The 27,307-nt window shown below is 30.1% G+C and overlaps 1 protein-coding gene across 3 annotated transcripts in view; it reads right to left on the bottom strand.

The window, feature by feature from the left end:
• Positions 1–27,307, bottom strand: part of LOC111684065 (inositol polyphosphate-5-phosphatase A) — an 87,536-nt gene that overhangs the window by 17,004 nt on the left and 43,225 nt on the right. For all 3 annotated transcript variants that reach the window (XM_046948459.1, XM_046948460.1, XM_046948461.1), the window contains exons 4-5: positions 24,353–24,525; positions 23,959–24,046 (exon numbers count right to left, since the gene is read on the bottom strand). In XM_046948459.1, the coding sequence (XP_046804415.1) occupies positions 23,959–24,046; positions 24,353–24,525 (261 nt within the window). The remainder of the gene's footprint in view (positions 1–23,958; positions 24,047–24,352; positions 24,526–27,307) is intronic.

The raw sequence follows: 27,307 nt of genomic DNA, 5'->3' as shown, positions 1-27,307 counted from the left end.
ACAAAACGACATAAAGCTCTCCGAGTAAATCGAAGAGATTTAACTTTGGTTCATGGGAATAACTTGAATTTAAGTTAGCGTATAAGTTTTGCAATAAAATCTTATGAATGGCAATCCAAAAATGATATTAGAATTCATCGGAAAACATATTTTATTTAATTCCATTTATTTAACCAAGCCCTAATCGGCCATATATAGTTAAAAGTTTTATAAAAATGTGAAAGAATAAATATATATTATATATATATAATATATATATATATATATATATATATATATATATATAATATATATATATATTATATATATATATATATATATATAATATATATATATATATATATATATATATATATATATATATATATATATATATATATATATATATATATATATATATATAATTTAATTCCATTCCATATTATATATATATTATATATATATATATATATATACATATATATATATATATAATATATATATATATATATATATATATATATATATATATATTATATATATATATATATATATATAAATTGGACTACAAGGGGTCAAAAATTGGTAAAAATTGCGAAAAAAAAACGTGAAAAATAGTACTTTTGTCCATGAACACTGATTTTTGTTTGTTCAAATGCGAATATATTTTCAATTTAGCATTTTAAAGTATCAGAAATATGTATAGGTAAAGTTGCGTTGCGAAAGTTGGATCAAAACGGGTAAAAAAGTGGGGGTAAGGCCAAAAAACAAGCAGTCGAAAAAAAAATGATTTTTTTCAACTGCGAAAATATTTTTGATTAGCTTTTTAAAGTGTCAGATTAACAAAATTGCGTTGCGAACAGCCAAAATTTGGGGGAAAGGGCGAAAATCAAGTAGGTAATCCTAATACAGTAGTTTTCCGATTTAACGACCATTCAATTCTACGAACATCGCATTTAACGAACTAGCTAATTTTTTCTATTGACTACCTTAAATAACGAACAAAACTTGTTTAACTTGTTTAACGAACTAATAAAAATATTATTATTTAAATTAAGATAAAATGACATTTATCAAAAATAACAAATAACCTAAGTTGTAGCAAGCGGTGCTTTTATACCCAAAACTGTAACTCATTCTGTGTTCTTATTAAATTTTAGTTCGATGTAGCTATGTCCGTCCGACTTTAACGATCAATACTCGCTTAACAATACGAGTATGCCGAGTACTAACCGATATTTATGGGAATCGGTCCATAATTGACCTTACTCTCCATATCAGGCCCCCTTAAGAAAATTACTTCAACGCTCATTACTCGCTTAAAAATACGAGTATAGCGATGAACTTCGAGAAATAACTTTAAAGCTCATGACAGAATTAAAAATACAGCGACTAATTTGACACAAATATGGTTTGAAGGTGGGTATATAAGATTCGGAATTTTGTGTTTTGTACTACTTTTATAAAAAAAAGAATAAATTTTTATAAAATACATTAAAAAAATATTTTATGTACCTATTTTTAATTATTTTCCTACCAAAAACCCACGTTTTACTTAGTACTGCATATAACGAACTTTTCAATTTTACGAACAGGCCTGACAACATATGGGTTCGTTAAATCGGAAAACTACTGTATATTTGTTTGTGCGTCAATCACGCATAAAGGGATGAACCAATTTTCTTCAAATTTGGAACAAAGAAAGATCTGTCTGGAAGCGTCAAAAGTAGGGTTGCCAGATTCCGGTTCGCAAAAAGCTGGACATTGTGTTTTAAAAAGCTGCACAAAACAAAAAAAGCTGGACATAAAAAATACTGAGAAAATGTTAATTTTGGTATTGTGTAAATAATTTTACAGTGAAAAAAATGGTCATCACTCATCTGTGGACTTTTTGATTTTTACGCAAATATACTATTTGATATCCCTTAATCAAAAAATTCATAAAATATAATTTGTTGATAATATTTGTTTAGACCATAATTCCGATTCTTATAAAACTAGTTTTAAACAGCTAAATTCTTAAAGGCATATCTAATTCAGTTATTTAAGATTTGGTTTCCCGAGATTTATGGAGTCTCAAAAAACTTATTTAAAAACAAGTAAGACTGCTATATTCGGCTGTGCCGAATCTTATATACCCTTCACCATAGTGTATTTTAAACATCTTTTATAAATTTTTAATTTTTTCCCGACTACATTATTATTACATCAAAAGCTAAACAAAAAGAACAAAAACAACGCTAAACGAAATAAAACACAAAATACACAAGGTATCTAAACCAACAGACATCTAAACATACATAACGAAAAACACAGAAAAACAAAAACAAAAATAACAACGCAATGACGCCAACAGCATCCAAACCAAGGGTGCCCAACAGTGTTGTCAACTATTTTATACTAAAACGCGCCGTCCATTCACTCAAAACGCACTAAAAAGCGCTAAAATTATATTTTACACAGTCTTAAAACATATAGTATTTATCTAAAATTTTTTTATTAAAAAAAATACTCCTTAATTGGAATTTTGATTCGGGAACGAAATTTAAGAAATTAAGGTTAATATGTACAAATATGTTCAATTATCTTATTAAATAAATAATTGCTATCATCGATCAAGGTCTCAATAACTAGTCAACAGTTTTCACAAAATGCAATTTTAATTTTAAGATAAAGTTCACTTAACTAAAATTAAGATTATTTACAACTTTTTATTTTTGGACGTGAAAAACTTCTCTTGTTGTGAATTTTTTATAGAATTTTCTAATCAACGAACAAAATCAACTGTTGTGTAATTTCACGAAAACAATTTTCTCTTAGAAGGGAATGAAAATTTAAGAAGAAACAAATTTCAATTCCTTTAGCGAAAGAGGTGAATACTTTTTATTTTAGTTTTAAAGTTTTAAAATAACTCATCACACTAAAAGATCTTTGAATTAATCATAATTTGGAAAGTTTAGAAAAAGGAACTTTAATAAATTTGTACAGCAGAGTACTGTGTAAAATTATTCTGTTTTATCTTTATTGTTAAACTAGAATAATTTTATGTTTTTAAAAAGATTTTTCATTTCTTCAAAAACCGCTTATTTAGCGCCTTTTTCCAAAAAAGCGCTAAGAGGAAAAAATGCGACTTTTGGATTGTTTAAAGGCGCTAAATCTTGCGCCAAAAGCGCTAAATTGGCAACGCTGGTGCCAAAGCCCTATGCGCTTAGCTATAGACCATTGGCGGCCAAACATTCCCTTGCGGGCAATGTGTTATTCTCACTTATACACACGCAATACAAATATTCTTAGCAACAAAACAAACTATACATAAAAAAAAACAATTTAATTAATGGCTCTCTTTATGAAATGATACACAGAGAATATTTTCAAAAGCCATTACAAATTAATGTATAAATACTTTTTATAGAAAGATCTATTAGACATACATATGTATAATTATTTATTTTTATTTGCTCAAGCAATTAATCGCTTAAATTGTAACGATTAAACGATCGACTGTTAATCATTTGAGTACCTATTAGATACATTTAAACATAAACAAACTATATACATATATCAATACATCAAACTATATACAATCATATGTACATACATCAACACTTTTTACATCAAAATGTTCATCAATAAATACTTTCATCAACGGATACATACAACAATACATACATCTCTTCCGTTATTCATTTATAATACTAACAATATGAATAACACAAATATGTACAAACAAAAAATTTTTTCAGTGCAAAACACACATATTTTCATTTATGTTCTCTTTTATATTTTGCACTACAACATATGCGTTTTAAACATATTTGTGTTATTCATATTATTAGTATTATAAATGAATAACGGAAGGAATGTATGTATTGATGCACATCATGATGTAAAAATGTGTTGATGTATGTATGTATGTATGTATGTATGTATGTATGTATGCATGTATGTATGTATGTATGTATGTATGTATGTATGTATGTATGTATGTATTGATATATGTATATAGTTTGTGTGTGTGTGTGTATTAAATGTATCTAATATATACTCAAATGATTAACAGTCGATCGTTTAATCGTTACAATTTAAGCGATTAATTGCTTGAACAAATAAAAATAAATAATTATACATATGTATGTCTAATAGATCTTTCTATAAAATGTATTCTTACATTAATTTGTAATGTCTTTTGAAAATATTCTCTGTGTATCATTCCATAAAGAGAGCAACTAAATTAAATTGTTTTTGTTTTGTGCATAGTTTTTTTGTTGCTGAGAATATTTGTACTGCGTGTGTATAAGTGAGAATAACACATTGCCCGTAAGTGTGTTTTCTATACACTTATATGCGCTTAACAATAGCAATACGTTGTTGTTGTTCTTAACAGTATACAAGCAAGAGTAAAACAACAACACTTTCGTATTCATTACTGGTAAACATTGACGAGACGTAGTTTTTGTTTTTGTTTATCGTAATAAAAAATTGTTTTAAAAAGCACTTGGAAAAAATTTGTGTTATTTTTAAATTTCAAACTTACATTATTCGCATAAAAATTATTGTACAATAACTCACAATCTAACTCTCATATAATTGAAAACGTTTTAAATACTTTTTTCTCTTCTTTAAAAAATATATTTGCAAAACAAAAGGGAAAATTATTTTATTTTAACAAAAAATACACAGCTCAATAAAACCAAATACATCTACACACACGTGTACATCTTTTTCTATATACAGTGTTGATGTTGCTTTTTTAACAATCTTGTGATGAAATTTTCAGAGGTTGTCTCGGATTTTTGCTCATATCTCCGTTATTTACCGACCGATTTTGCTGATTTTAAATAGCGATCTTCTCGAAAGCATGTCTAATAGAATTATTGAAGATTCGGATCTCGCCGATATCTGGGGTCCTCTAAAAACTGATTTCAACAGACAGACAGACAGACGGACATGGCTTAATCGATTCCGCTATCTATAAGAATCCAAAATATATATTCTTTATAGGGTCGGAGAATTATATTATAGAAATTACAAACGGAATGACAAACTTATTTATACCCTTCTCACGAAGGTGAAGGGTATAAAAAGACGTTGCATGAACTTTTTTAACAAGTGTAGTAGTTTCACACATTTTTTAATGATCTATTCAACTATGATGTTCCAACTTGCATATATGCAAGAAATGTCAATGTCATATCGTCCTTGTTTTTAATATTAGTACTATGGGATTTTAACAAAGTTTTCAGAAAACAAAAAAAAAAAAACATTAATTTAGCTGTTATTTTGGCATATAGCTATACTTCATGGATTCGTTTACTAATATATTTAAAAAGTATTTTGAATAATTACTCAATTTTTTACGCGCTTTAGCGTAATTCAAAAAATTCATATAGGACTTTTTGGAAAACAGTTTTTATATTGACTTTTTTCCCATTTTATGCACAGATTTCTTCGACAATTGAGTTAATAGACTTTATTTGGTATATTTGACCAATTATAATACTGTGTAAAGGCAATCATCCACATTGGCAGAATCATCCAGAATTTAACAAAATAAAATAAAACCTCGTTTTAAGGTTTATCCATAAAATCTAAATAAAAAATTTCATAAAAATAGGAATGGTAAATATAGCCTACTTCGATTTTTCATATAAGTACCACAAGTGCTTTAACTAAGAATGTCCCTATAAAAATATGAACGGATGGACGGGCAAGATTTGTTCGCTCCAAAAAGTGATTTTAAGTTGATCAGTGCACCAAAAGGTGAGTGAGAATCCAATATGTTAAAATATATATTGAATTTTATATAGTTTGAAACACACAGCACTTTTTGCTAACTCCTGAACCAAAAAGTATATCGATAAATTAAATATTAAATATTTTCGGTTCAGTCTGTCACATACATATTTGCATATGCATATGTATGTAAGAATTAAAATTAAATACTAAAAACAAAACAATAAAAAATAATAAGATAAAAATTATTGTGAAGTTATTGTAGTGTACTAAAAAAATTATATTTAGCTGGACAAATTTAATTTTAGCTTGAAACTGGACAAGAATCAAAAAAGCTGGACAATCCAGCCAAGTCCAGCCAGGCTGGCAACCCTAGTCAATAGGCTATATAACTTTCCGAAAATTGGACTAGAAGAAGTAAAAAAAATAGGTGAAAACGATGAAAATCGGTATTTTTGTGCATAAAAACTTATTTTTGGCAAAATACTTGAGAAGCATTTTGCTGTAATCAGTTAAAAGTTTTAGAAAGAGTAAATTAAAATGGGTAAAAATGGGAGTTTCGAGTTTTTCATAAGGTCCACACCTAAATGGCTGGGTCGACTTTAAGAAATTTTCAACAGAAATGTTCTTTACTTAGAAGTTTCAATTGGTTATATCATTATTCCAAAAAAAAAAAAAAAAAAAAAAAAACAAAAAAGGACGAAATACGGAACGCGGAAAATTATTATTTTTTTTTTAAATTAAGAAACTTACCCCCTTATCACTAAAAATTTACAGATAAAAGGAAGGAATTTTATTGTGTAATCTTAAATTGAATTTATAAATATCAATATTTTTGACAAATTAAACTGCAAAGGAAATATTTGTATTTTTCAAGACTTCACTTCAAGACTGTCATGGCATTTTTTAAAACATAAATCAGAAAGGGAAAATTAGTACACAATTTTTCTCTAGTCAATGAATATTATTTATTCTAAATTTTCTTTCACACGAGTACACAAGTAATATGATCTGTCAAAACTTTATGTAGAAGGATATGGATGCGATCATCTAAACACGATATGCAATAAAACCTTACTACATCGAGTAAAATACTGATGGAAAATTTGACATTCGTATGACTCTCTTCGAGGTATTAGATCAGGGATGTATTTTTATGTAAACTCAAGAAAGTGAAAAAGCTGGAAACTCACTTTGTTATTGTTTTATACCAATCGTATAAAAATAAAAAGTATAAATCATACGACTTTAATTATCTTTTTTGAAATGTGGATGGAATTTCTTCTTACTTTTTCATTGAAGGCTCCTTAAGGAAATATATTTTGGTTTTAGCTTTCTCAATTTTTAGTAAAGTACCTTTTCAAATGCTTTGAAGAGTTTAAATCATGCTTTAAAGGAGAAAATTATTAAAAATCCGAAATCTTAAGTATTAATATTTTGTATTGCTTTGTTTTAAAGGTAATTTTTTACCACTTGTATATTTGTTTGTGCGTCAATAACGCCTAAACGGATGGACCTATTTTCTTCAAATTTGGAACATAGAAAGATATATGTCTGGAAACGTCAAAAATTGTTAAAAACTAGGAAAAAAATGACAAAATTGGTACTTTTGTGCATAAAAAATTATTTTTGACTATTTTATTGCGAAAATATTCTCGATTTAGTATTCTAAAATGACAGAAATATGTATAATCAAAGTTTAGCTATCTAAAATGTAAGAAATTTTTATTAGCAAATTTCTGTCAAAACGGGTAAAAAATGAGGGAAATTATGAAAAACGGGAAAAATACTGTTTTGTCCTTAGAGTAGAAATACAAACCTGCGGTTGCGTTTTCTGGTTCTTAGAGAAAATGTAAATAATATGGAGTGCGGCTACGGTTGCGAATTTTGTAGCCATTTATTTGTTTTTTGTTTTTGTATTTCATAGTTTATTTATTCACCACATGGTTTTTGTTCATTAAAAGTATGAATAGCATGGCAACTCTAAATGTAAATGAGAGAAAATTCGTTTTCAACGTTTTTAAGTTGTCAAAATTCAATATTAAAAACAAATAATATTGCAATATTCGGCTGTGCCGAATCTTATATACCTTTTACAATATGTTTAAATATTAGTTTTATAAATTTTTTCCCGACTACATTAATATTACACCAAAAGCAAAACAAAATGAACAACAACAATATACATAACGAAAAACACAGAAAAACAAAAACAAAATAAACAACGCAATAAAACCAACCTACATCCAAGCATACGAACAGATTTCACAAAAACAAAACAAAATATACAACTCAATGACGCCAACAGCATCCAAACATACAAAACGATATACACAGCTGAAAAACTAAATACATCTACACACACGAGTACATCTTTTTCTAATATATAGTGTTGTTGTTGCTTATTTAACAAAGCATGAAAAAATATGACATTTTTTGATGAAATTTTCAGAGGTTGTCTCGGATTTTTGCTCATATCTCCGTTATTTACCGACCGATTTTGCTGATTTTAAATAGCGATCTTCTCGAAAGCATGTCTAACAGAATTATTGAAGATTCGGATCTCGCCGATATATGGGGTCCTCTAAAAACTGATTTCAACAGACAGACAGACAGACGGACAGACAGACAGGCGGACATGGCTTTATCGACTCCGCTATATAAGGATCCAGAATATATATACTTTATAGGGTCGGAAAATTATATTATAGAAATTACAAACGGAATGACAAACTTATATATACCCTTCTCACGAATGTGAAGGGTATAAAAAATATCCGTCTCCGCAGCCGCAATATTGTATTTCTACTCTTAAAAAGGGATTTCTGTCTGTTCTAAAGCAAAATTCTTTCGAAATAGTTGTCATTGATTTGTTTAAAAATTTAAAAAATATCCAAAATATGCTATAAAAATGTTGGAAATATGCAAAATGTATGCAATTTAAAGCAAAATATGCAATTTATGCATTTATAACAAAATATGCAAAAATATGCCACAACAAATCGATGCCATTTTGTAGCAAATTCTTTGATTTTTTAATGAAAACTAGTTAATGGTTATTTCGAGTTACTGACATGCATTTGCAAAGAAATCCTTGCCCTGCTTATATAATATTTTACTGTAACTATTTACCAATGACACTATAATATAAAGATATTGCAGTCCATGTATCAGCAATGAGCTGAGTACACATGCTCACACATGCAGCGTTAACGTTGAAAATTTCAAATATTAGTATAAATGGATTTTTCGGAGTGTATTTAAATGTGCATTAAGTAAATCAAAATCTTTAACAACACTTTACTTAGCAGTAAAATTATAATAATAACTACTACTATACATATAGTAATATAAAGGCTGATTTTTATATTTTCAAAAATGTTTGATAATGTAAATTGAAAACTTATTTAAATTTCATACATAGCCTTTGAAAACAAATTTGAAAATTTTTGTTTTTACATGGAAAATCAGTGCCTTCGCAAAAAAGACATATAGAAATCAAACATATTTTTCAAATGTATTTCAAATTTAATAAAGTCTAGAGGTCAGTTTGAAATTGAAACGTTTTTCTAACGTATTTCACATATTCTTAAAAGGTATTTTCATGAATTTTTTAAACCCTAATTATTATGCAAACTATTGTAAAATTCATATATTTTTTACATCACCTGAAAATAATATATTAATTTATTATTAATTTATATTTTTCACTTATATCTAAGAATTATTTTCCTATATTTCGCTCCTTTTTTGTACAAAAATGTTCTGTTTTTATTTCTTTAAAATAATTTAATTTTTAAAATAAAATATTCCAAGTTCAATTAAAACAGTACTTTGAAAATTTTGTAAATATTACACATTATAGCTTTGTTCCTTTACTTGTCAAGTTTGCATGTTTTTACCAAAAATTGTAAAAGAGAACAAATTTGTGCAATTAAAATTATTTTCTCTTTGCCAGAACTTGCAGGTTTTAGCCAGAACATTTTTTCCTGGCAAATAGAAAAAAAATTGTCAAATAAATTATTTGTTTAAAACAATACATTGAAAAAATGTTATTTTTGATTTATTTTTATAAATAAGTATGTGTGGTTGTAGTTTTTCAATTTTATTTTAATTTCAATAGAAATTTATATGAATAAACATCAATACAAATTTATTGAAAGAGAAATTTTGTTTTTTCTGTTCCCGTACTTTTTATAAGTACGAAGAGAAAATTCAAGCTTATATTTTTTTAAATGTTCATGCTTATTTCAAAGGCTACATTTTTTAATCTGAAAACAATTTGAGAAATACATCATTTGTTACGAGAATTTTCACAGGTTTGAATCAGTGTTTATTAGGACTGATTATGTTCACTATTTGTGGACCTTTTATGGCCCGAACTATGGTTTATAAAGAACTGATTTTTGAAGAAACCGTTTTGTCACTTAAACGAAAATTAGCCATTACTAGAAAACTGGTTTATCGGTTAACCGAGAATAAAAACCGGTTAACCGAGAATAAAAACCGGTTAACCGAAATGTATGGAAATCTTTAAAATATGGTACTTTAACTTACAAATGCAAATAGGATTGTAATTTACATTATCCCAGCAAAAATAAAACGAAATACTTCCAAAAGAAAAACATTTATCAATGTATAAGTGAATTTGTTTACCTTCTGTGTAAGTGATGTTTATGCTTCCAAAGAAGCGAAAAAAATCCAATTTTGTTTAAAATTGAATTGATAAATGTTTGTAATTTATTTATGTTAATATGTCAAATAAATTACATTTTATAACACTACAATTTCATATCCTAATATCTTCCAATAAATGAACATAAAAAATAATTCCTGAGAATAACTTCAGATGTAGTGAATTTAAACTTCAGATGTAGTGAATTTAAATTCAAATAAAAAGAACATCCTTCCTATGACAAGATTGTGTTAAACTCATTACTTCTTCAGGTCTTTTTAAGTACTTCCATGGAATAAAATCTACTTCTTTTTCGTTTCTTTTTTTGCTGGGTATATTCTTATTTGCAAACGTTTATAGGCATCCCATTAACTTCGATTAGAATTCCACACATGATGTAAGTGAAATTTTAATTTGCTTACACTCTAAGCAAGAGCACTTCAATGAGGCGGCCTTTTATGTTAAATCTAAGTGGAAGAATAAGTGAGAGCATCACCAATGACTACCACGAAATATTGCTTAGATGAGCGAGTACATAATGTGTATTTTTATACCCTTTACACATTATGTACTCGCTCATCTAAGCAATATTTCGTGGTAGTCATTGGTGATGCTCTCACTTATTCTTCCACTTAGATTTAACATAAAAGCGAGTACATAATGTGTATTTTTATACCTTTTACACCCTCGCGAAGGGTAGTCATCTTGACGCGATGCGAGGGCTTATGTGTGTTGACTCATGCAGGCCGTGCTGGTAGGGTCACCCATGCCAGAAGGGCTCATGACGAGCACATACTAAGAACTACCCATCCCACGACTGGTAGCGTCTGTTTCTCCCCGATGGGGCGGCTACCAGTCCTCGCATTTGTCAGAAAGTTATCCTCATCATTGTGATGGGACCTTTTTGACAATGCAGTCCGTTCGGGTTTAGTACACCCAAAATCTAACGGTCCGTCCTTTCCAAAATCCACCTAGCGTCTGTTTCCCATATTGGGCGGCTAGGTGGTCTGCAACAACACCAATGCAGAATCTCTATACTTGGCAGCAAGTATAAAATGCACAATCTATGACTAGACTATGACTAGACTATGACTAGACTATGACTAGACTATGACTAGACTATGACTAGACTATGACTAGACTATGACTAGACTATGACTAGACTATGACTAGACTATGACTAGACTATGACTAGACTATGACTAGACTATGACTAGACTATGACTAGACTATGACTAGACTATGACTAGACTATGACTAGACTATGACTAGACTGACTAGACTATGACTAGACTATGACTAGACTATGACTAGACTATGACTAGACTATGACTAGACTATGACTAGACTATGACTAGACTATGACTAGACTACTATGACTAGACTATGACTAGACTATGACTAGACTATGACTAGACTATGACTAGACTATGACTAGACTATGACTAGACTATGACTAGACTATGACTAGACTATGACTAGACTATGACTAGACTAGACTATGACTAGACTATGACTAGACTATGACTAGACTATGACTAGACTATGACTAGACTATGACTAGACTATGACTAGACTATGACTAGACTATGACTAGACTATGACTAGACTATGACTAGACTATGACTAGACTATGACTAGACTACTATGACTAGACTATGACTAGACTATGACTAGACTATGACTAGACTATGACTAGACTATGACTAGACTATGACTAGACTATGACTAGACTATGACTAGACTATGACTAGACTATGACTAGACTATGACTAGGCTATGACTAGACTATGACTATTAAATCCTTTTTATAACCTTCACCTTCGTGAGAAGGGTATACATAAGTTTGTCATTCCGTTTGTAATTTCTTTACTATAATTTTCCGAACCTACAAAGTATATATATTCTGGATCCTTACAGATAGCGGAGTCGATTAACCCAGGTCCGTCTGTCTGTTGAAATCAGTTTTTAGAGGATCACAGATATCGGCGAGATCCGAAACTTTAGTAATTCTATTGGACATGCAAAGTCGGCCTATAAATTTCATAATAGACATATTTTTTCATGGTTTGTTTAAGAAGCAACAACAACACTATGAATTGGAAAAAGATGTACATGTGTGTGTAGATGTTTATGGTATTTTTTAGCTGTGTATTTTGTTTTGTATATTTGGATGCTGTTGGCTTCATTGAGTTATGTATTTTGTTTTTGTTTTCTTTTCTTAAACTCTGTTCCTATATTTGGATGTAGGTTGGTTTTATTGTGTTGTTTATTTTATTTTCCGTTATGTATGTTTAGGTGTCTGTTGATTTAATGGCCTTGTGTATTTTGTTTTTTATTTTGTTTTGCTTTTGGTGTAATAATAATGTAAAATTTATAAAACTAATATGTTGAAGGGTATATAAGATTCGGCACAGCCGAATATAGCACTCTTACTTGTTTATAAGTGCTTTATTTAGGTACACATCGTAGCACATGTATGGCAAAGGCTGCCAGAATGAATGTCATTTTCTGTAAAATTAAATGTAGTTTAGAATCTTTTGCTAGAATTGATTTTTTTCCTACATATATCTACATATATTTTTTATCTGTTTTTTTATTGTATATGTAAAGAAGAAAACGATTTTACATTTCTTTTGTATGATAAAAAAATAATCATAATGTTATAAATTTTATTTACGTGTATCCTCTACATAGGAAAATCTATATTCTATTATTTTATAAATGTATTTTAAAATTTTTTCAATTTAAAATATTAACAAAATTTAGCTAATAGTTAGTTGACATCTTTTTTTCCCATATAAACGTGTCAAGCCTATTATGCATGATAGTGAGATAAATATAATGATGAGTAGCTAAGCTACTTTTACGACATTATTGTATTTAGTTAATTTAATCTGGGGCGTATACTTACTTTTTATTTAATTATAATTGTTTAATACTCATACGCAATGATGAATGTGTTGGAATGTTACAATTATACAAATAAATACAATTTAAGATTTTGTACACATTTTTATGCAAATAAAGTACATAGTAATGAATATTTTACATGTCAAAATTTTGGTTCCTACATTTATTATAAAAATACTTTTAATCCTCTTATACAATGGTTCCTCCCATTAGGTTTCTTCCTAATTAAAATAAATGGCTACAGCTTTTAATTTAGTTTTATGAGTTATCTGTTTTTAGCTAGTGTATGCTTTAACGGGCTATACATAATTTAAGATTTTGCTGTTGAATTCTAGATCATATTTCTCTACCATTAAACAATTTATTAACATTTTAATAAGTAATTATTTTTTATTAACATAATTAAAAAAACATCTAGGCAGATTATTTAAATCCCTATTGATAACAACGATAAAACCATGTAACTTTTACTTTAGATATTTTTACAGACAAACAAATTTCCCTTTTTCTTTTTTAGAAATTTCAACAAATTGTGGTAAATATATAACTGAATTTGTATACAGTTTATTTGGTTACGTTTTGTCATAACATGAATAGTATGCCATTGGCAAATAACGATGACTAAACAAAAGCCATGATAATTTATTTTGGTTTAACAATATTTAAAGAAAAATTGGTTCCCTTTGGCAAAAATCAGCAGCGTTGTATGGCAAACATATTATATGTCCGTAAGCTAAAGTTTAAGATAAAAAAATAAAAATATTTGCGTTCATGATTAACGAAGGAAACGAAAGTTAATTCTTTAGGCTAAATGGAAATATTTTCAAATGGGAATTTAGCAAATTAAAGAGAAACTCTTTCTCTTTAAACTATTCTATTTATCAGCCTATGAACTTTTCAATTGAATGTTCTATAGATAAGTTAGAATAACTTTATATAGTCTTATCTATGGTAGAGTCTTTGGACTATACATTAATATCCAAACTAGTACTTAAATACATTAATGTAATCCTTGATCGGATATTAAAATGAAGACACCACATAGTGGATAGGATTTGTAGAAGAGTTATATTCATGAAATGTTGTCTTAGTCCTATTATGACACATTGACTTTAATAAAGTGTCATTCGATCAATTAAGCTTCAGTATAAGTTGTGCCATGAATTCTACGTCAACAAAGGATCTGGATATGTTGCTAGATATTCCACCCATTTAAGATATGAGGCTGCACTTAGCAGAACGCATAATAACATTAAGTGAACTTTCCAAACGTGGTCATAGAACACGTCAGCCATGTTTAACGCTCCCATTGAAAGACTATACACAATCATGGGAGTGCCTAATCGCATGCCTGACATAAAATATGTCAGAAACAGAAAAATGTGTGTTCTAAATTTAGAAAGAGAAATACAGCACAAGCTTCCAGGCAGAAATTCGAGCAAGTGCAAATTGACTGAAGAATAAATATGGCTTAAAACATATGCACCGACGGGCAGAAGGCAATAAGGGCGACTTCGGTGATAAAGTTAAGTCTGTATTGAATGGTAAAAAAGCTTTAATAAATATTCGGCCAGAGGTAAGGATTATATCATATGGGCAACAGGTCGCTCGTTAACGAAAGGGAGATTATATTAGCTTAAGATAAAAGGGAGCCTGAGATAGTTAATCTGGCGAACGCAAAACCGTTCAAAGCAACGAAAGCTGAATGTTGAGAATTTCATAAGACCTCTTGCAAAAAGAACCTCAATAGTCCTATGGAAGGACCCTGATTGGGTTTGTGCTGGTGTTTGTAACACACAAATACCTGTCCGTCCGTCTGTCCAACCGTCTGCCCTTGTAAAAACCGTCACTCGGCAACGAGAGGGAGATTATATTGGTTTAAGAGGAAAGGGAGCTTGAGGTAGTTAATCTGGGGAACGCAAAACCATTCGAAGCAACGAAATCTGAGAACAACATAAGTCGTGGGGAGGGTATATTGGGTTTGTGCTGGTGTTTGTAACGCACAAACACCTGTCCGTCCGTCCATTTGTACTCCCGTCTGTCCATGTAATTAAACTACAGGTATAAATTTTGGAGATAAATCAACGAAACTTGCCACATGATTTTTAATCGTACGGAAGTTAGAGCCTACGTTAACATCGAAGCCTTTTGTTAATATCAGTCCATTATTTCACCTGTTATATATACACGAATCTTGATAAAAAGGTGCAAAATCAAGTTCTATACTAGCCCTGGTGACCCTAATTAAAAGCCCTCTTAAATGTCCACAATTTTATAAAGCAATAAATGACTTACATAATTATATCTAAAGCAAGGTACAATTCAACTTAAATGCTTGATTATGAGAATTAAATCACATTTTATTTTTGTAACAGGTGTAAGGTATTATATGTTCGGCATTACCCTACTATAATTTCTTACTTGCTTAAGAATTTTTCTTTTAATGAAAGGAGTGCACAACAAACAAGATAGAGGCCTGGGTATATTTTTTCGGATTTAGTCTATAATTATTTAGACCAAGCTATAAACTCGTCTATGGACTATGGAGTAATATAATTACTATTTAAAAGAGACTGCTGAATATATCATGGAATTGTCTATTTATTATTCCAGAGACCATTCCACCAGCTAGACTAAAGCTAAAAATGTTTTTGATGGAGGAAACGTAACGTACACCCATATAAAACATTTCATTAAAATATGTATATCAAATTAAAAATCAGTTTTTATAACATTTAATAATATCCACCATTTACATGTCAAAATACATACGTTACTAAGAATTACTCATTCAATGAATTTTTTATTTACCACATGCCTGTTTTATAATATATTTCTAAAACCATTAAACATTACATAACACCCATTTGGGAAATTATTTATTATTTTTACTGAAAAAAATTCTGATAGGGCAAGAACAATATGTATACTTGCAAAAAATAAATAAATGTAAAGGATATAAAATTATATGGAACATTTTTTATTTTTCTTTTATGTCAGCAGTACATGAATTATTAGTCTAGTCTATAGTCTAGTCTATAGTCTAGTCTATAGTCTAGTCTATAGTCTAGTCTATAGTCTAGTCTATAGTCTAGTCTATAGTCTATTCTATAGTCTAGTTTAAAGTCTAGTCTATAGTCTAGTTTAAAGTCTAGTCTATAGCATAGTTTTTAATATAGTGTAAAGCCTGGTTTGTACTCCAGTCTCCAATCTAGATTAAAGTTCTTTTCTTTGGATCTTATATTTAGTCTGATATGTAATCTATTCTATTGTCTAGTCTATAGTCTAGTTTATAACCTAGTTTAGTGAAGTTTATATTCCTCACGTTTAAAGAATTTCTTAAATTAAGCATTCCTAACTTGTTCTTTAGAATTTAGGTTAGGGTTCTAAAAACAAACAATATTTCATCAGTTCTTATCTACTTTTATCATTTAATAATGTTTAAATTGTTCACCTTAATATCTATAAAAAAAAACCCAAATATTATTCTTGTTGTTGTTTACTTTGCGTGCAAAATTTTTTTTTACTGATTTGAAAGCCATCAAAAAAAAATCTATTCTTCACGCTTTCAAGTGGAGGCAAATACTTGAAATAATAAAGTACAATAACAGAATATAAATAATTTGAACACGTTGTCGAAACAAAAACACAAATATTTTGTTTTTCTGACACTTTTATACTTTTTGAATAGAATAAAAAAGCAAAATTTTAAACAAAACAAGTAATATTTCTATATTCGGCTGTGCCGAATCTTATATACCCTTCATCAAGTATGTTTATGAAAAACAGTTTTTATTTATTTTGTATCTCTGCACACATGTCACACATAACATACACACAAACAAATATAAACTATAGCAGAAAGAAATATTAACCGTTGTACTGTAATACCGCCGCAAACTGTATTACCACCCTCAAACAAATATGAGCTGTATTACCAGGATATTACTGCTTTATCTCCTTGTTCTTGTTATACCCTTCACCTTCGTGAGAACAGCAGAGCATCCAAACATACAAAAAAATACACAGCTGAATAAAACCAAATACATCTCCACACGCACATGTACATCTTTATCCAATTCACAGTGTTGTTGTTGCTTTTTAACAAAGCATGAAAAAAATGTGTCTTTTTTGATGAATTTTCAGAGGTTGTTTCGGATTTTTGCTGATATCTCCGTTATTTATAGACCGATTTTGCTAATTTTAAATAGCGATCTTCTCAAAAGTGTGCCTAACTGAATTATTGAAGATTCGGATCTCGCCGATATCTGGGGTCCTCTAAAAACTGATTTCAACAGACAGACAGCCAGACAGACGGACATGGCTTAATCGACTCCGCTATCTATAAGGATCCAGAATATAAGTATATACTTTATAGAGTCGGAAAATTATATTAAAGAAATTACAAACGGAATGACACTCGTATATTGCGAAATCTCGAAGAGAGTCGCGAAGGCTATTTAATGAGGCAAAGAAAACAGGAAACTGGATTTCTTACAAGACCTCTGTAAATAGATTAAAAAATCTGATAAGAAATGCAAAGCGCAAATCTTGGAGAACCTTCTGTAGCGGCGTGGAAGGTTCCTCCGAGACCAGTCGACTTCGCAAAGTCTTATCGTCAACTCCTCCTGTCCCGAGTTTCATTCAGAAATCATGTGGAAACTGGACGACCAGCAGCCAGGAAACTTTGGAAGTTCTAATGGCTACGCATTTTCCAGGCTGTTAATCTCCTGAAAACAGAATTGACATGCAGCTCTCAAATCTTCCAGCTGATACCAAAATATCCATAAATGAAGATAGGATCAACTGGGCAATTAAGAGTTTTGACCCATTTAAATCACCGGGTCCTGATGGTATTATACCTGCGGATTTGCAACATAATGCTGTCCATCTAATGCCTTGGCTAATTCGGTTATATACTGCCTGCCTTAAATGGTCGTATATACCAGAACCCTGGACCAAGTGTAAAGTGGTCTTTATCCTGAAAGGGGGAAAGACCTCTCACACGAAGCCAAAGGACTTCAGACCAATTAGTCTGTCCTCCTTTCTTCTCAAAACACTGGAAAGGATCATTGATATACATCTGAGAATGAGTATCAATCCTGACCTCTTATCAGCGTCCCAACATGCCTATAAGAAAGGTAAATCCGTTGAGACTGCGCTACACTCGCTAGTGGGTCACATAGAAAAGACTCTAGAGCAAGGGGAGTACACACTTGTTGCCTTTCTTGATATTGAGGGGGCTTTCAATAATGTACACCCTGAGTCGATAATATCGGCTTTACATGGCCTGGGAATAAACCAGCCTATTCAAGCTTTCATAAAGAGACTACTGACTAAAAGGGTCATCGTCTCGGAAATGGGAGCAGCAAATGTCACGAAAGTGGCTAGTCGCGGAACTCCACAAGGTGGAGTTCTGTCTCCATTACTATGGAACCTTGCATTGAATCCCCTTCTCATGGAACTTAGGTCCAAGGGCTTTGGGGTCATTGCGTATGCGGACGACGTGTCTTTCATAGTATCTGGAAAATACCTGGACACTATATCGCATAGAATGGAAACTGCCCTTAGATCACTTAGTACCTGGAGTACAAACAGCGGACTAAGCGTAAATCCAGCTAAAACGGAACTTGTTCTCTTCACCAGGAAATACAAGTTACCCACTTTCACTCTCCCTCGTTTGAATGGGGTCGAGCTAAAGTTATCTGATAGTGCAAAATATCTAGGAGTCATCCTGGATTCAAAACTATCATGGCATCTGAACACTCAATCCAGAGTGGACAAAGCGGCTGCGGCCCTATACTCATGTAGGAGAGCAATAGGCAAATCCTGGGGTATTAATCCCAAGAATACCAAATGGCTCTTCGACATGGTAGTCAAGCCCATACTGATGTATGGAGCACTCGTCTGGTGGAAATCCCTACTATTGGACGTCCACCGAAAGAGATTTGAAGGTATCCTTCGCGCAGCGGCGCTAATGATAACAGGTGCCCTTCGTACCACTCCATCAAAGGCTCTCTTTGTCATGATGAATTGGTTACCTGTTGATCTAATGGCTCAGGAGGTTGCCCTCAACTCAGCGATTAGACTCAGTACAATCGGTAGGTGGCATATGACTAAGTCAGGCCACTCTACCATAATCAACTTCCTAGGAGCAATGGCAGGAAACATTGATTATTGCATCCCCAAACCATCTTTTGACATAAGCTTTTCAGTGTCGATTCAACACGACCCAAATGAGATGGAATCTATCCTCCGTGACGGTTCGTATCAGGTCTTCACCGATGGCTTTAAATCGGAAGATGGCGTGGGCGGTGGCATTCCGCTTTCAAGCTGCAAGGGCTCGATTCGCGAAAAACTCCACGAGCTTGCGCAATACAGATGGTCGACTGAGGTTACCTGTAGACTGGCGAGGATCATGTGGCCGTCTTATGACCCACGAAGATCACGAGTCCTAATTCAGTTTCCGAGAGCAAATCTTCGAAACTTGATTGCAGTGGTGACTGGCCACTGGCCTTTTGGGCTCCATGCTAGAAGACTAGACCTTCCTAGTAATGACTTCTGCAGGAGCTGTCAAGACGAAGAGGAAGAGGAGAGTACTGTTCACTTCCTCTGTCAGTGTCCTGCCCTAGCGGAGCATAGATCGAATCTGCTAGGAGCAAATGTCATGCACGATTTAACGGACCTATCTGAGGCTGACATCCGAAGGATAGACTCCTTTATTCGTGCGACAAAATGGTTTGGATAGGAAACCAGAGTAGATGGGTCGAAGTGTAATAATACGCCGACCGTTTTCTTTCTCTTTTCAGGTACCACAAAGGGATCATTACATGGACCCAAGTGTGCCCCTAATGCGAACTGCAAGGGACAGCCTGCTAACCTAACCTAACCTAACCCTTTACATTCGTGAGAAGGGTATATATAAGTTTGTCATTCCGTTTGTAATTTCTATAATATAATTTTCCGACCCTATAAAGTATATATATTCTGGATCCTTATAGATAGCGGAGTCGATTAAGCCATGTCCGTCTGTCTGTTGAAATCAGTTTTTAGAGGACCCAGATATCGGCGAGATCCGAATCTTCAATAATTCTATTAGACATGCTTTCGAGAAGATCGCTATTTAAAATCAGCAAAACGATTACGCTTATTATAGTAATATTATGCTCATATAAACAAAAATATTTAAGTTTAAATTTTAAAATTTTAATTTTTGACCATGACTTAGCAATCTTTTTTGCAAAAAAAACTTCCATAATTTCGACAGCAAAAACATTTTTTTTAATGTTATTTGATTCTATACACCTTAATAAAATTTGTTTTGTTTTGTTCAATTATCATTCCCGGTCACTGAGTATAAGCTTCTTGAAGTCAAAATTTTACAAAGTCAAATTCTGCATAATGTAATTTTGCTCGGGTATAGACAAGACGGTTAAATAAATAAATGTTTTTCGGAGTTTCTACTTTTTTTAATTAAAAAAGCTGAAGTATGTTTTGGTAGGAATATTTAGAGCATATACCGGCGCAAAAGAAACAACAGAAAAAAGTTTCAGCATAAATATTATGAACTGCTTTCATTGACAAAAGTAAATAATATTTAACATTGACCTAAAATAACTGTTATCAACATTTTAAAAATCAAAAAAATGCCCTTTTCTAAGAAATATATTTAAAAATTATACAATAACTGTTTTAGGCAACATAAAAAATAAAAAATGTTCGTAACTGTTATTATTCAATTTATATTTTTTCTATTGTTTTGAAACACTTATAATTAAGAAATATTTTTTTCATTGTCAATAGAAAATTTCTAGCAGCAAATGTTATTTATTCAAGGACATAAGAGTTATAAGTTTTATGATGTATTTCTTAAACAATAACTATTACAGTTCAACTTTTATTTTTTTTTCAACCATAACTATTTGATTTCAATTTTTATTTTTTTTTTTTAATTTTTTGATAACGAAAAAATATTTCTAATACATAACTATTATATTTTAATAAATATTTTATTCGTCTTTTTATATTCCTTATTGATATGAAATTGTAAGTAAGTCAGTTAGGTTATAACAGTATTCGTATGTTTTACTTAAGGTTCTAACAAACTTTTTTATTGTACATCGCTTAAAAATACCAATATAACGATAAAATTTGGCGTAATGAAGTTTTATAAGTTGGAACTAGGATCATTATTTGACTAGGATCATAATTTGATCCTATCATTATTTGTACATTTTAATTTGAAATGTTGTTTTTATGTCAAGAAATCATAATTCATATGTTCATTGATTATATTTTATATAAATATAAAATAATATAATTTATATGTAAATATTTTTTTTTATACAATTTCATTGAAAAAATCAGCGTTTAAATATGCAGCACTAGCACCACCTCTCTTCTATATGACTATAAAATAAATATGAAACTTTATCATTTTTGTATCACTTTGCTACTAAAAATTGCAGTCATATATATTCGTATTAATATAAAAATTGCAACTCGTGTTTGCAATTTCTAGTAGCAGGCAGACATAATTGCAGGTCAACACACATATATTTTTGTGCTTTAGCAGCGCACACTCAAATTTGTTAAACTAATATGCAGAGTATTGATGTTATTTTTGTTTGCGTTTAGTTTTTCCTAGCAGCAATGTAACTTTATTTTGGTTTTGCTACTGCCAGTTGTAGTTTTATTTATTATTTTTTGGCAATATTGATGCAGCAATTTGTAGGTATGTATGTAAATACACTGACAGTTTTATGACATTTCATGAGCTTAAATTCAGTATTACACTTCACATTTGTGCGCATTTAAGTATGTATGTATGTCGATATTAATATGTATATTTATTATCATCCATATATCGATGATATTCGACCTATAATATCCTGTACTGATTGACATATTCGACCTATAATATCCTGTACTGATTGACATATTAATTATTAAAATATAGTTTAAATATTCTCATAATTTCTGTATGATATAATACAGAAAAATACTACATTGATATTTGTTTGTTTTTTTCCTTAATGTATTACAAAATATTATTAACTACATTTCTTCAAAAAAAAATATATATAATAATCTTCCACATTTTAGCAGTGTGATTTGAATAATTTGTAAAGTAAGCTCATTAGAATTCAACAAAAAATATTTTAATTATGTGTGTTCACCCTGTTTTATACAAGGTTATTATAAATTTATTAATTTCTACAAAAAAATATTTAAAACTATCATTAGGTTATAAAATTGTTAGAAGTATAACCATATAATCTTACAACTACATTGCTCAAAAATGTTTATTTATTAGAACAAAATAATAAACACGCTTTTAATTTGAGTTGTGTTTTATGGGGTAGCCATATTTTCAATAACATGTACATATTTAATTCAAATGGAGGTTCCCCTAATAAAAGTCTGCCCATTTTTTTCCCAATGTTCATAATGAAGTTAATGTTTTTCGTCAAAATTAGAAGATTCTGACTCTAATAGTATGGGAGGTAGCACTATGTATATTTTACAAACAATTTTTTATGTTGCGAAAAATAATTATCCTTAATTAATCTTTAAATTGTAGAATATTAAGGCGGCAATTCTATATATTATCGCCGGCTCGCTGAAGAGTTTTTCCCTTTCGACTTAGAATTATTATTATTTTACCCCAATAACATGTATGCATATCTATCATATTCAAATATTTTCAAATTGTAACATCAATATTAAAAAAAAACAATAAATAAATTTGCAGGTAGCAGTTGCAAAACAAAATTTAATTGCTGCTAGGAAAAACTAAGCGCAAATAAAAATATCATCAATACTAGCCATATTAGTTTAACAGATTTGAGTGTGCGCTGCTATAGCACAAAAATATATATTTTTTCTTGTACAACAAAGAAGAGATTAATACTGTTCATTCGTGCTGCTAGAAATTGCAGTGTAACGTCGCAATTTTTCTAGTTAAACATAAAAACAGAACGGCAATATTAAGTAGCAATGTTATTTAAATCTGAAAAAGTTTAAATATTTTTAGTATGACGAGTGATAAAAATATGTATTTTGCGGCAAATGCTGACTAATATATTAGTAAAAGTAAACACTGGAAAAAATGCCAATAGTGTGTGTGTAGTGGTGATTTTTTTAATCTGCCTCTTTATGTAGGTTCTATATTGCATTTGGACATTTTGGTCATACAGGGTTTTATTCAAATCAGGTTAACTTTTCACCTATTGGTCATAGCAAAAATTCTTTCTAATCCTATTTAATTTAGCCTTAGAGATTCAACCGGTGTCTCATCATGGGTTAACCAGATTCTATTAATGGCTCACACAAAGTAGTCTCTGACTCATATATTTTAAATAATGGCTCATCTATTATTAATAAATTTTAAGTCCTTAATGACTCATATTAATTAAAAATATTGTACGCGGTTATTTTAAATGGTTCGATATTTATTTGATTACGATACCACACTCTTAAGTGTTATTTAAACTTAGAAATGAGTAGTTATTTTACACTCTTAATACACACAAGAAGTGTTTTACAATTAGGTAAAATACTAACACTAACTATTTGCATTGAACCTTATCGGATTGACACCGAGACAATATTTTATAAAAAAACTAGTCAAAATCAGTATGTATGTATGTACTTACCTTTATTACTCCCTCTGTATCGCATCTAAAATTAAAGTCACCAAAAACAAAAAATGGTGCTAATCCATTTTTTTCATCCAAATGAAATCTGTTGAAATAAAATATAGTAAACATATAAATTACATACTGGTACAATTAATGAAAAGTGGAGTAGAATAAGAATCTGTTTTTGAAATTTACCAAACACCTTTAAAATCTTGAGATATGGGTATATAATGCATCTTTCAGAAAATCAGTTTTTAAACAATTTCGTATTGAGAATAATAAAACAAAGTTGCGTTTTACTCATGAATTTTGAGTTTTACTCATAACCAGATACTTGTTCTACTCCGATGCACCTTTAATGTTTGTCGCATAGTATTATTTATTAATCATCAATTTATACAACACTAACCTTTCTAATGTATGTACTAAAGCTCTTCTCCTTGTTTTGCAATAAACAGAAGGAAATTCTTCACATGCTGCTAAATTAGATGCATCATGAAATAGATGTATATTGACTAGATCAAACACAGTGTTATTAAGATCCCAACGTGTCCTCATGAACCCTTTCCTAGACCATTTGCACTATAAAAATAAAAAAGTTTGTATAAATTGTAAATTACTTCTAAGGAGTTTTTAGTAACCACTAGTTCAATAGTTATTATATTAGTTCAATCGATATTTTATCAATGTTTTGTTTTGTTTTTGAAATGAGGTATACAAAACTGAAAAATATAATTACAAAAGGACAAGTAGGAAAGTATAGTCGGGCATGGCCGACCATATAATACCCTACACCATGAGTATATTTTTAAAATTTTTACTTTTTATAAAGAAACTTTTATGTTGAATATTATTCCAAAATATTAAGCAATTTGTTGATAAAAAAACCTAAAATTTCTAAATGAGGCTTTATATAGGTCAAATATGGGCCGATCCTCGGTAAATTTGGGATAAGGATATATTTTTAAATAACAGTTAGTTTTGTTGAGTTTCATTGCGATACAAATGGTTACAAGTTAATTTTAGACGTTTAAGACATTTTTTGAAGGGGGGGGGGAGTTTGTATGGGGGCTAGGGTCAAATAAGGGCCGATCCTTACGAAAATCTGCAGTGTCATTTATACTTATGTAAAACTTATTTGACGTAATTATGGCATAAAAAGTTCAAATCGGGTGGCTAGGTGAGATAATGGACCGATTTTAACCATTTTCAATAGGCTTCGTCCCTGTGCCAAAAAACATGCTTGGTCCAAATTTCATCAAATTGTCTTGAAAATTGCGACCTGTACCTTGCGCACATGGTTTACAGGTGGACAGCCAGCCGGACAGACGGACGGACGGACATGTCTTAATCGACTCAAAAAATGATTCTGAATCGATCGGTATACTTTAAGGTGGGTATTGGACCAATATTTTTGTATGTTACGAACATCAGCACGAACGTATAATACCCTCCCCACTATAGTGGTGCAGGGTATAAAAAAGGGTGTTCTCGAATTAAAACTACAATACAAAAAGTATTTTTTAAAATTAACATTTTACATTCTAACATAAAATACAAATGCCTTCAGCTAGCGGAAGTTTGTTTTATATTAAAACTACAATTTGTGAAAAAATTAACGAAAATGTAATTTTTGTAATCATAATAAATGTTATACTGCAGAATTAAACGAGAACACCTATTTATTAATTTAATTTTAATTTGATATGTTCGACGTCTGTGGAGAAATGGTATTCAACAAATCGCACACACAAATCCAACGTGTATGGTCAGCTTTATACTTTAACTTATTAGACAAAGATATAAGAATGTTTTTGAATGGACATTTACAAACGTGCGGGTTTAGTCTGTTTACAAGTCGATGTATAAAAAATAATCAGCTGGACTAGTGATGTCACCTTATATTCAGTACACCCTGATATATATTTTTTGGTGCTTCAAATTATAATATCGACTATTAACTATTATCTCTTATTGTCCATTATTACTAACATTCTATAACCAATATACATCCGCACGCCTTCAGAGTGGTATAGATTCTGTAAAATTAGGAGTACTTGGAAAACAATTTTGTCATTCTGTTCCATTTAAAGAATACTATATTTGCAAAAGAAATCATTCTATTCTGAACCTTGTTTTAGAAAATATATTAAAATAAGGCGATATCATACGCGACAAAAAACGGAAGTGCTTTTAAAGTACATATAAATATTTACGAAAATCTGCGAATTCTGTTGGTGTATCTTTTTTATGGGACATATTTTTCATTAGTAATCCATAATTATACCCTACGCCACTATAGTGGGGAGGGCCGATATATTAATGTATATCAATCGGCTCAGAATCACTTTCTGAGTCGATTTAGCTATGTCCGTCCGTCTGCCTGTGTGTCCATGTAAACCTTGTGCGCACGCTATAGTTCGCAATTTTTAAGATAATTTGATGAAATTTGGCTCATATGGTTTTTTTTCAGTCGTGGTTTACCTTTTCATGAAATTGCCCATACATACATATATAAAAGATTCACACAGTGAAATATACTCCCGTGCACTTAAATATGTTCACTGTTTTGTTAACATTCAAATTAATTTTTATTTAATAATGAACTAAGGAGTGAGATCGAAAAATTCTTAACACACGTTTTTCATTACATTTTTCAACCAAAGTATTATTTGATTTTTTTTTTGATCAAGTTACCTTTGAAAAACATGACAGTTAATGTGTAATGTCAATTTTGATTAAATTTTTAATTAATTTCAATTAATTTTTTAATTGATTGAAAAAAATTTTCTGGCCTTCTTTCTATTTTAGATTTATTTTTAATTTTTATTTTGAATTTTTGTGCTAGTAATATTTATAATTCTTAAATAGTCATAAAATTTCAGGCATATAATATTCAAGTTTCTTGACAATTTATGAAACACTTTATATGTTAAATTGTGACAATAAAGTGATAATTTTTGTAAATGCTGAAGGCATTGTTAAAGGTCTAGTATTCCTTTAACGTGGTGTGTAATCGATTAATAATTTCATTGTTTTAATCACCTTCTTAATTGATTTTTAAAAAAATTCTCTATCAAACAGTTTAATTTATTTGATTAATAAAATAATAAAATATCAATTTTATATTTATTAAATATTTAATTTATACAATTAATGAATAAATCAATTTTAAATCTTGTTCAATTATTGACATTAATTGTTCTGATTAATTCGTTATTTGGAAAAGAATATAATATTTTATATTTTTTACAAATTGGTAATTGATATCATTCATTTTGGTTATAGGTGCAAAACTTGCTTGATACAATTATTTTGATAACTTGGGTGTACTAAACCCGAACGGATAACTTTCTGACAAATG

Source organism: Lucilia cuprina, chromosome 4, assembly GCF_022045245.1.
Source record: "Lucilia cuprina isolate Lc7/37 chromosome 4, ASM2204524v1, whole genome shotgun sequence".
In the NCBI taxonomy this organism is placed as follows: domain Eukaryota; kingdom Metazoa; phylum Arthropoda; class Insecta; order Diptera; family Calliphoridae; genus Lucilia; species Lucilia cuprina.
This window is presented reverse-complemented; position numbering and strand designations above follow the sequence as displayed.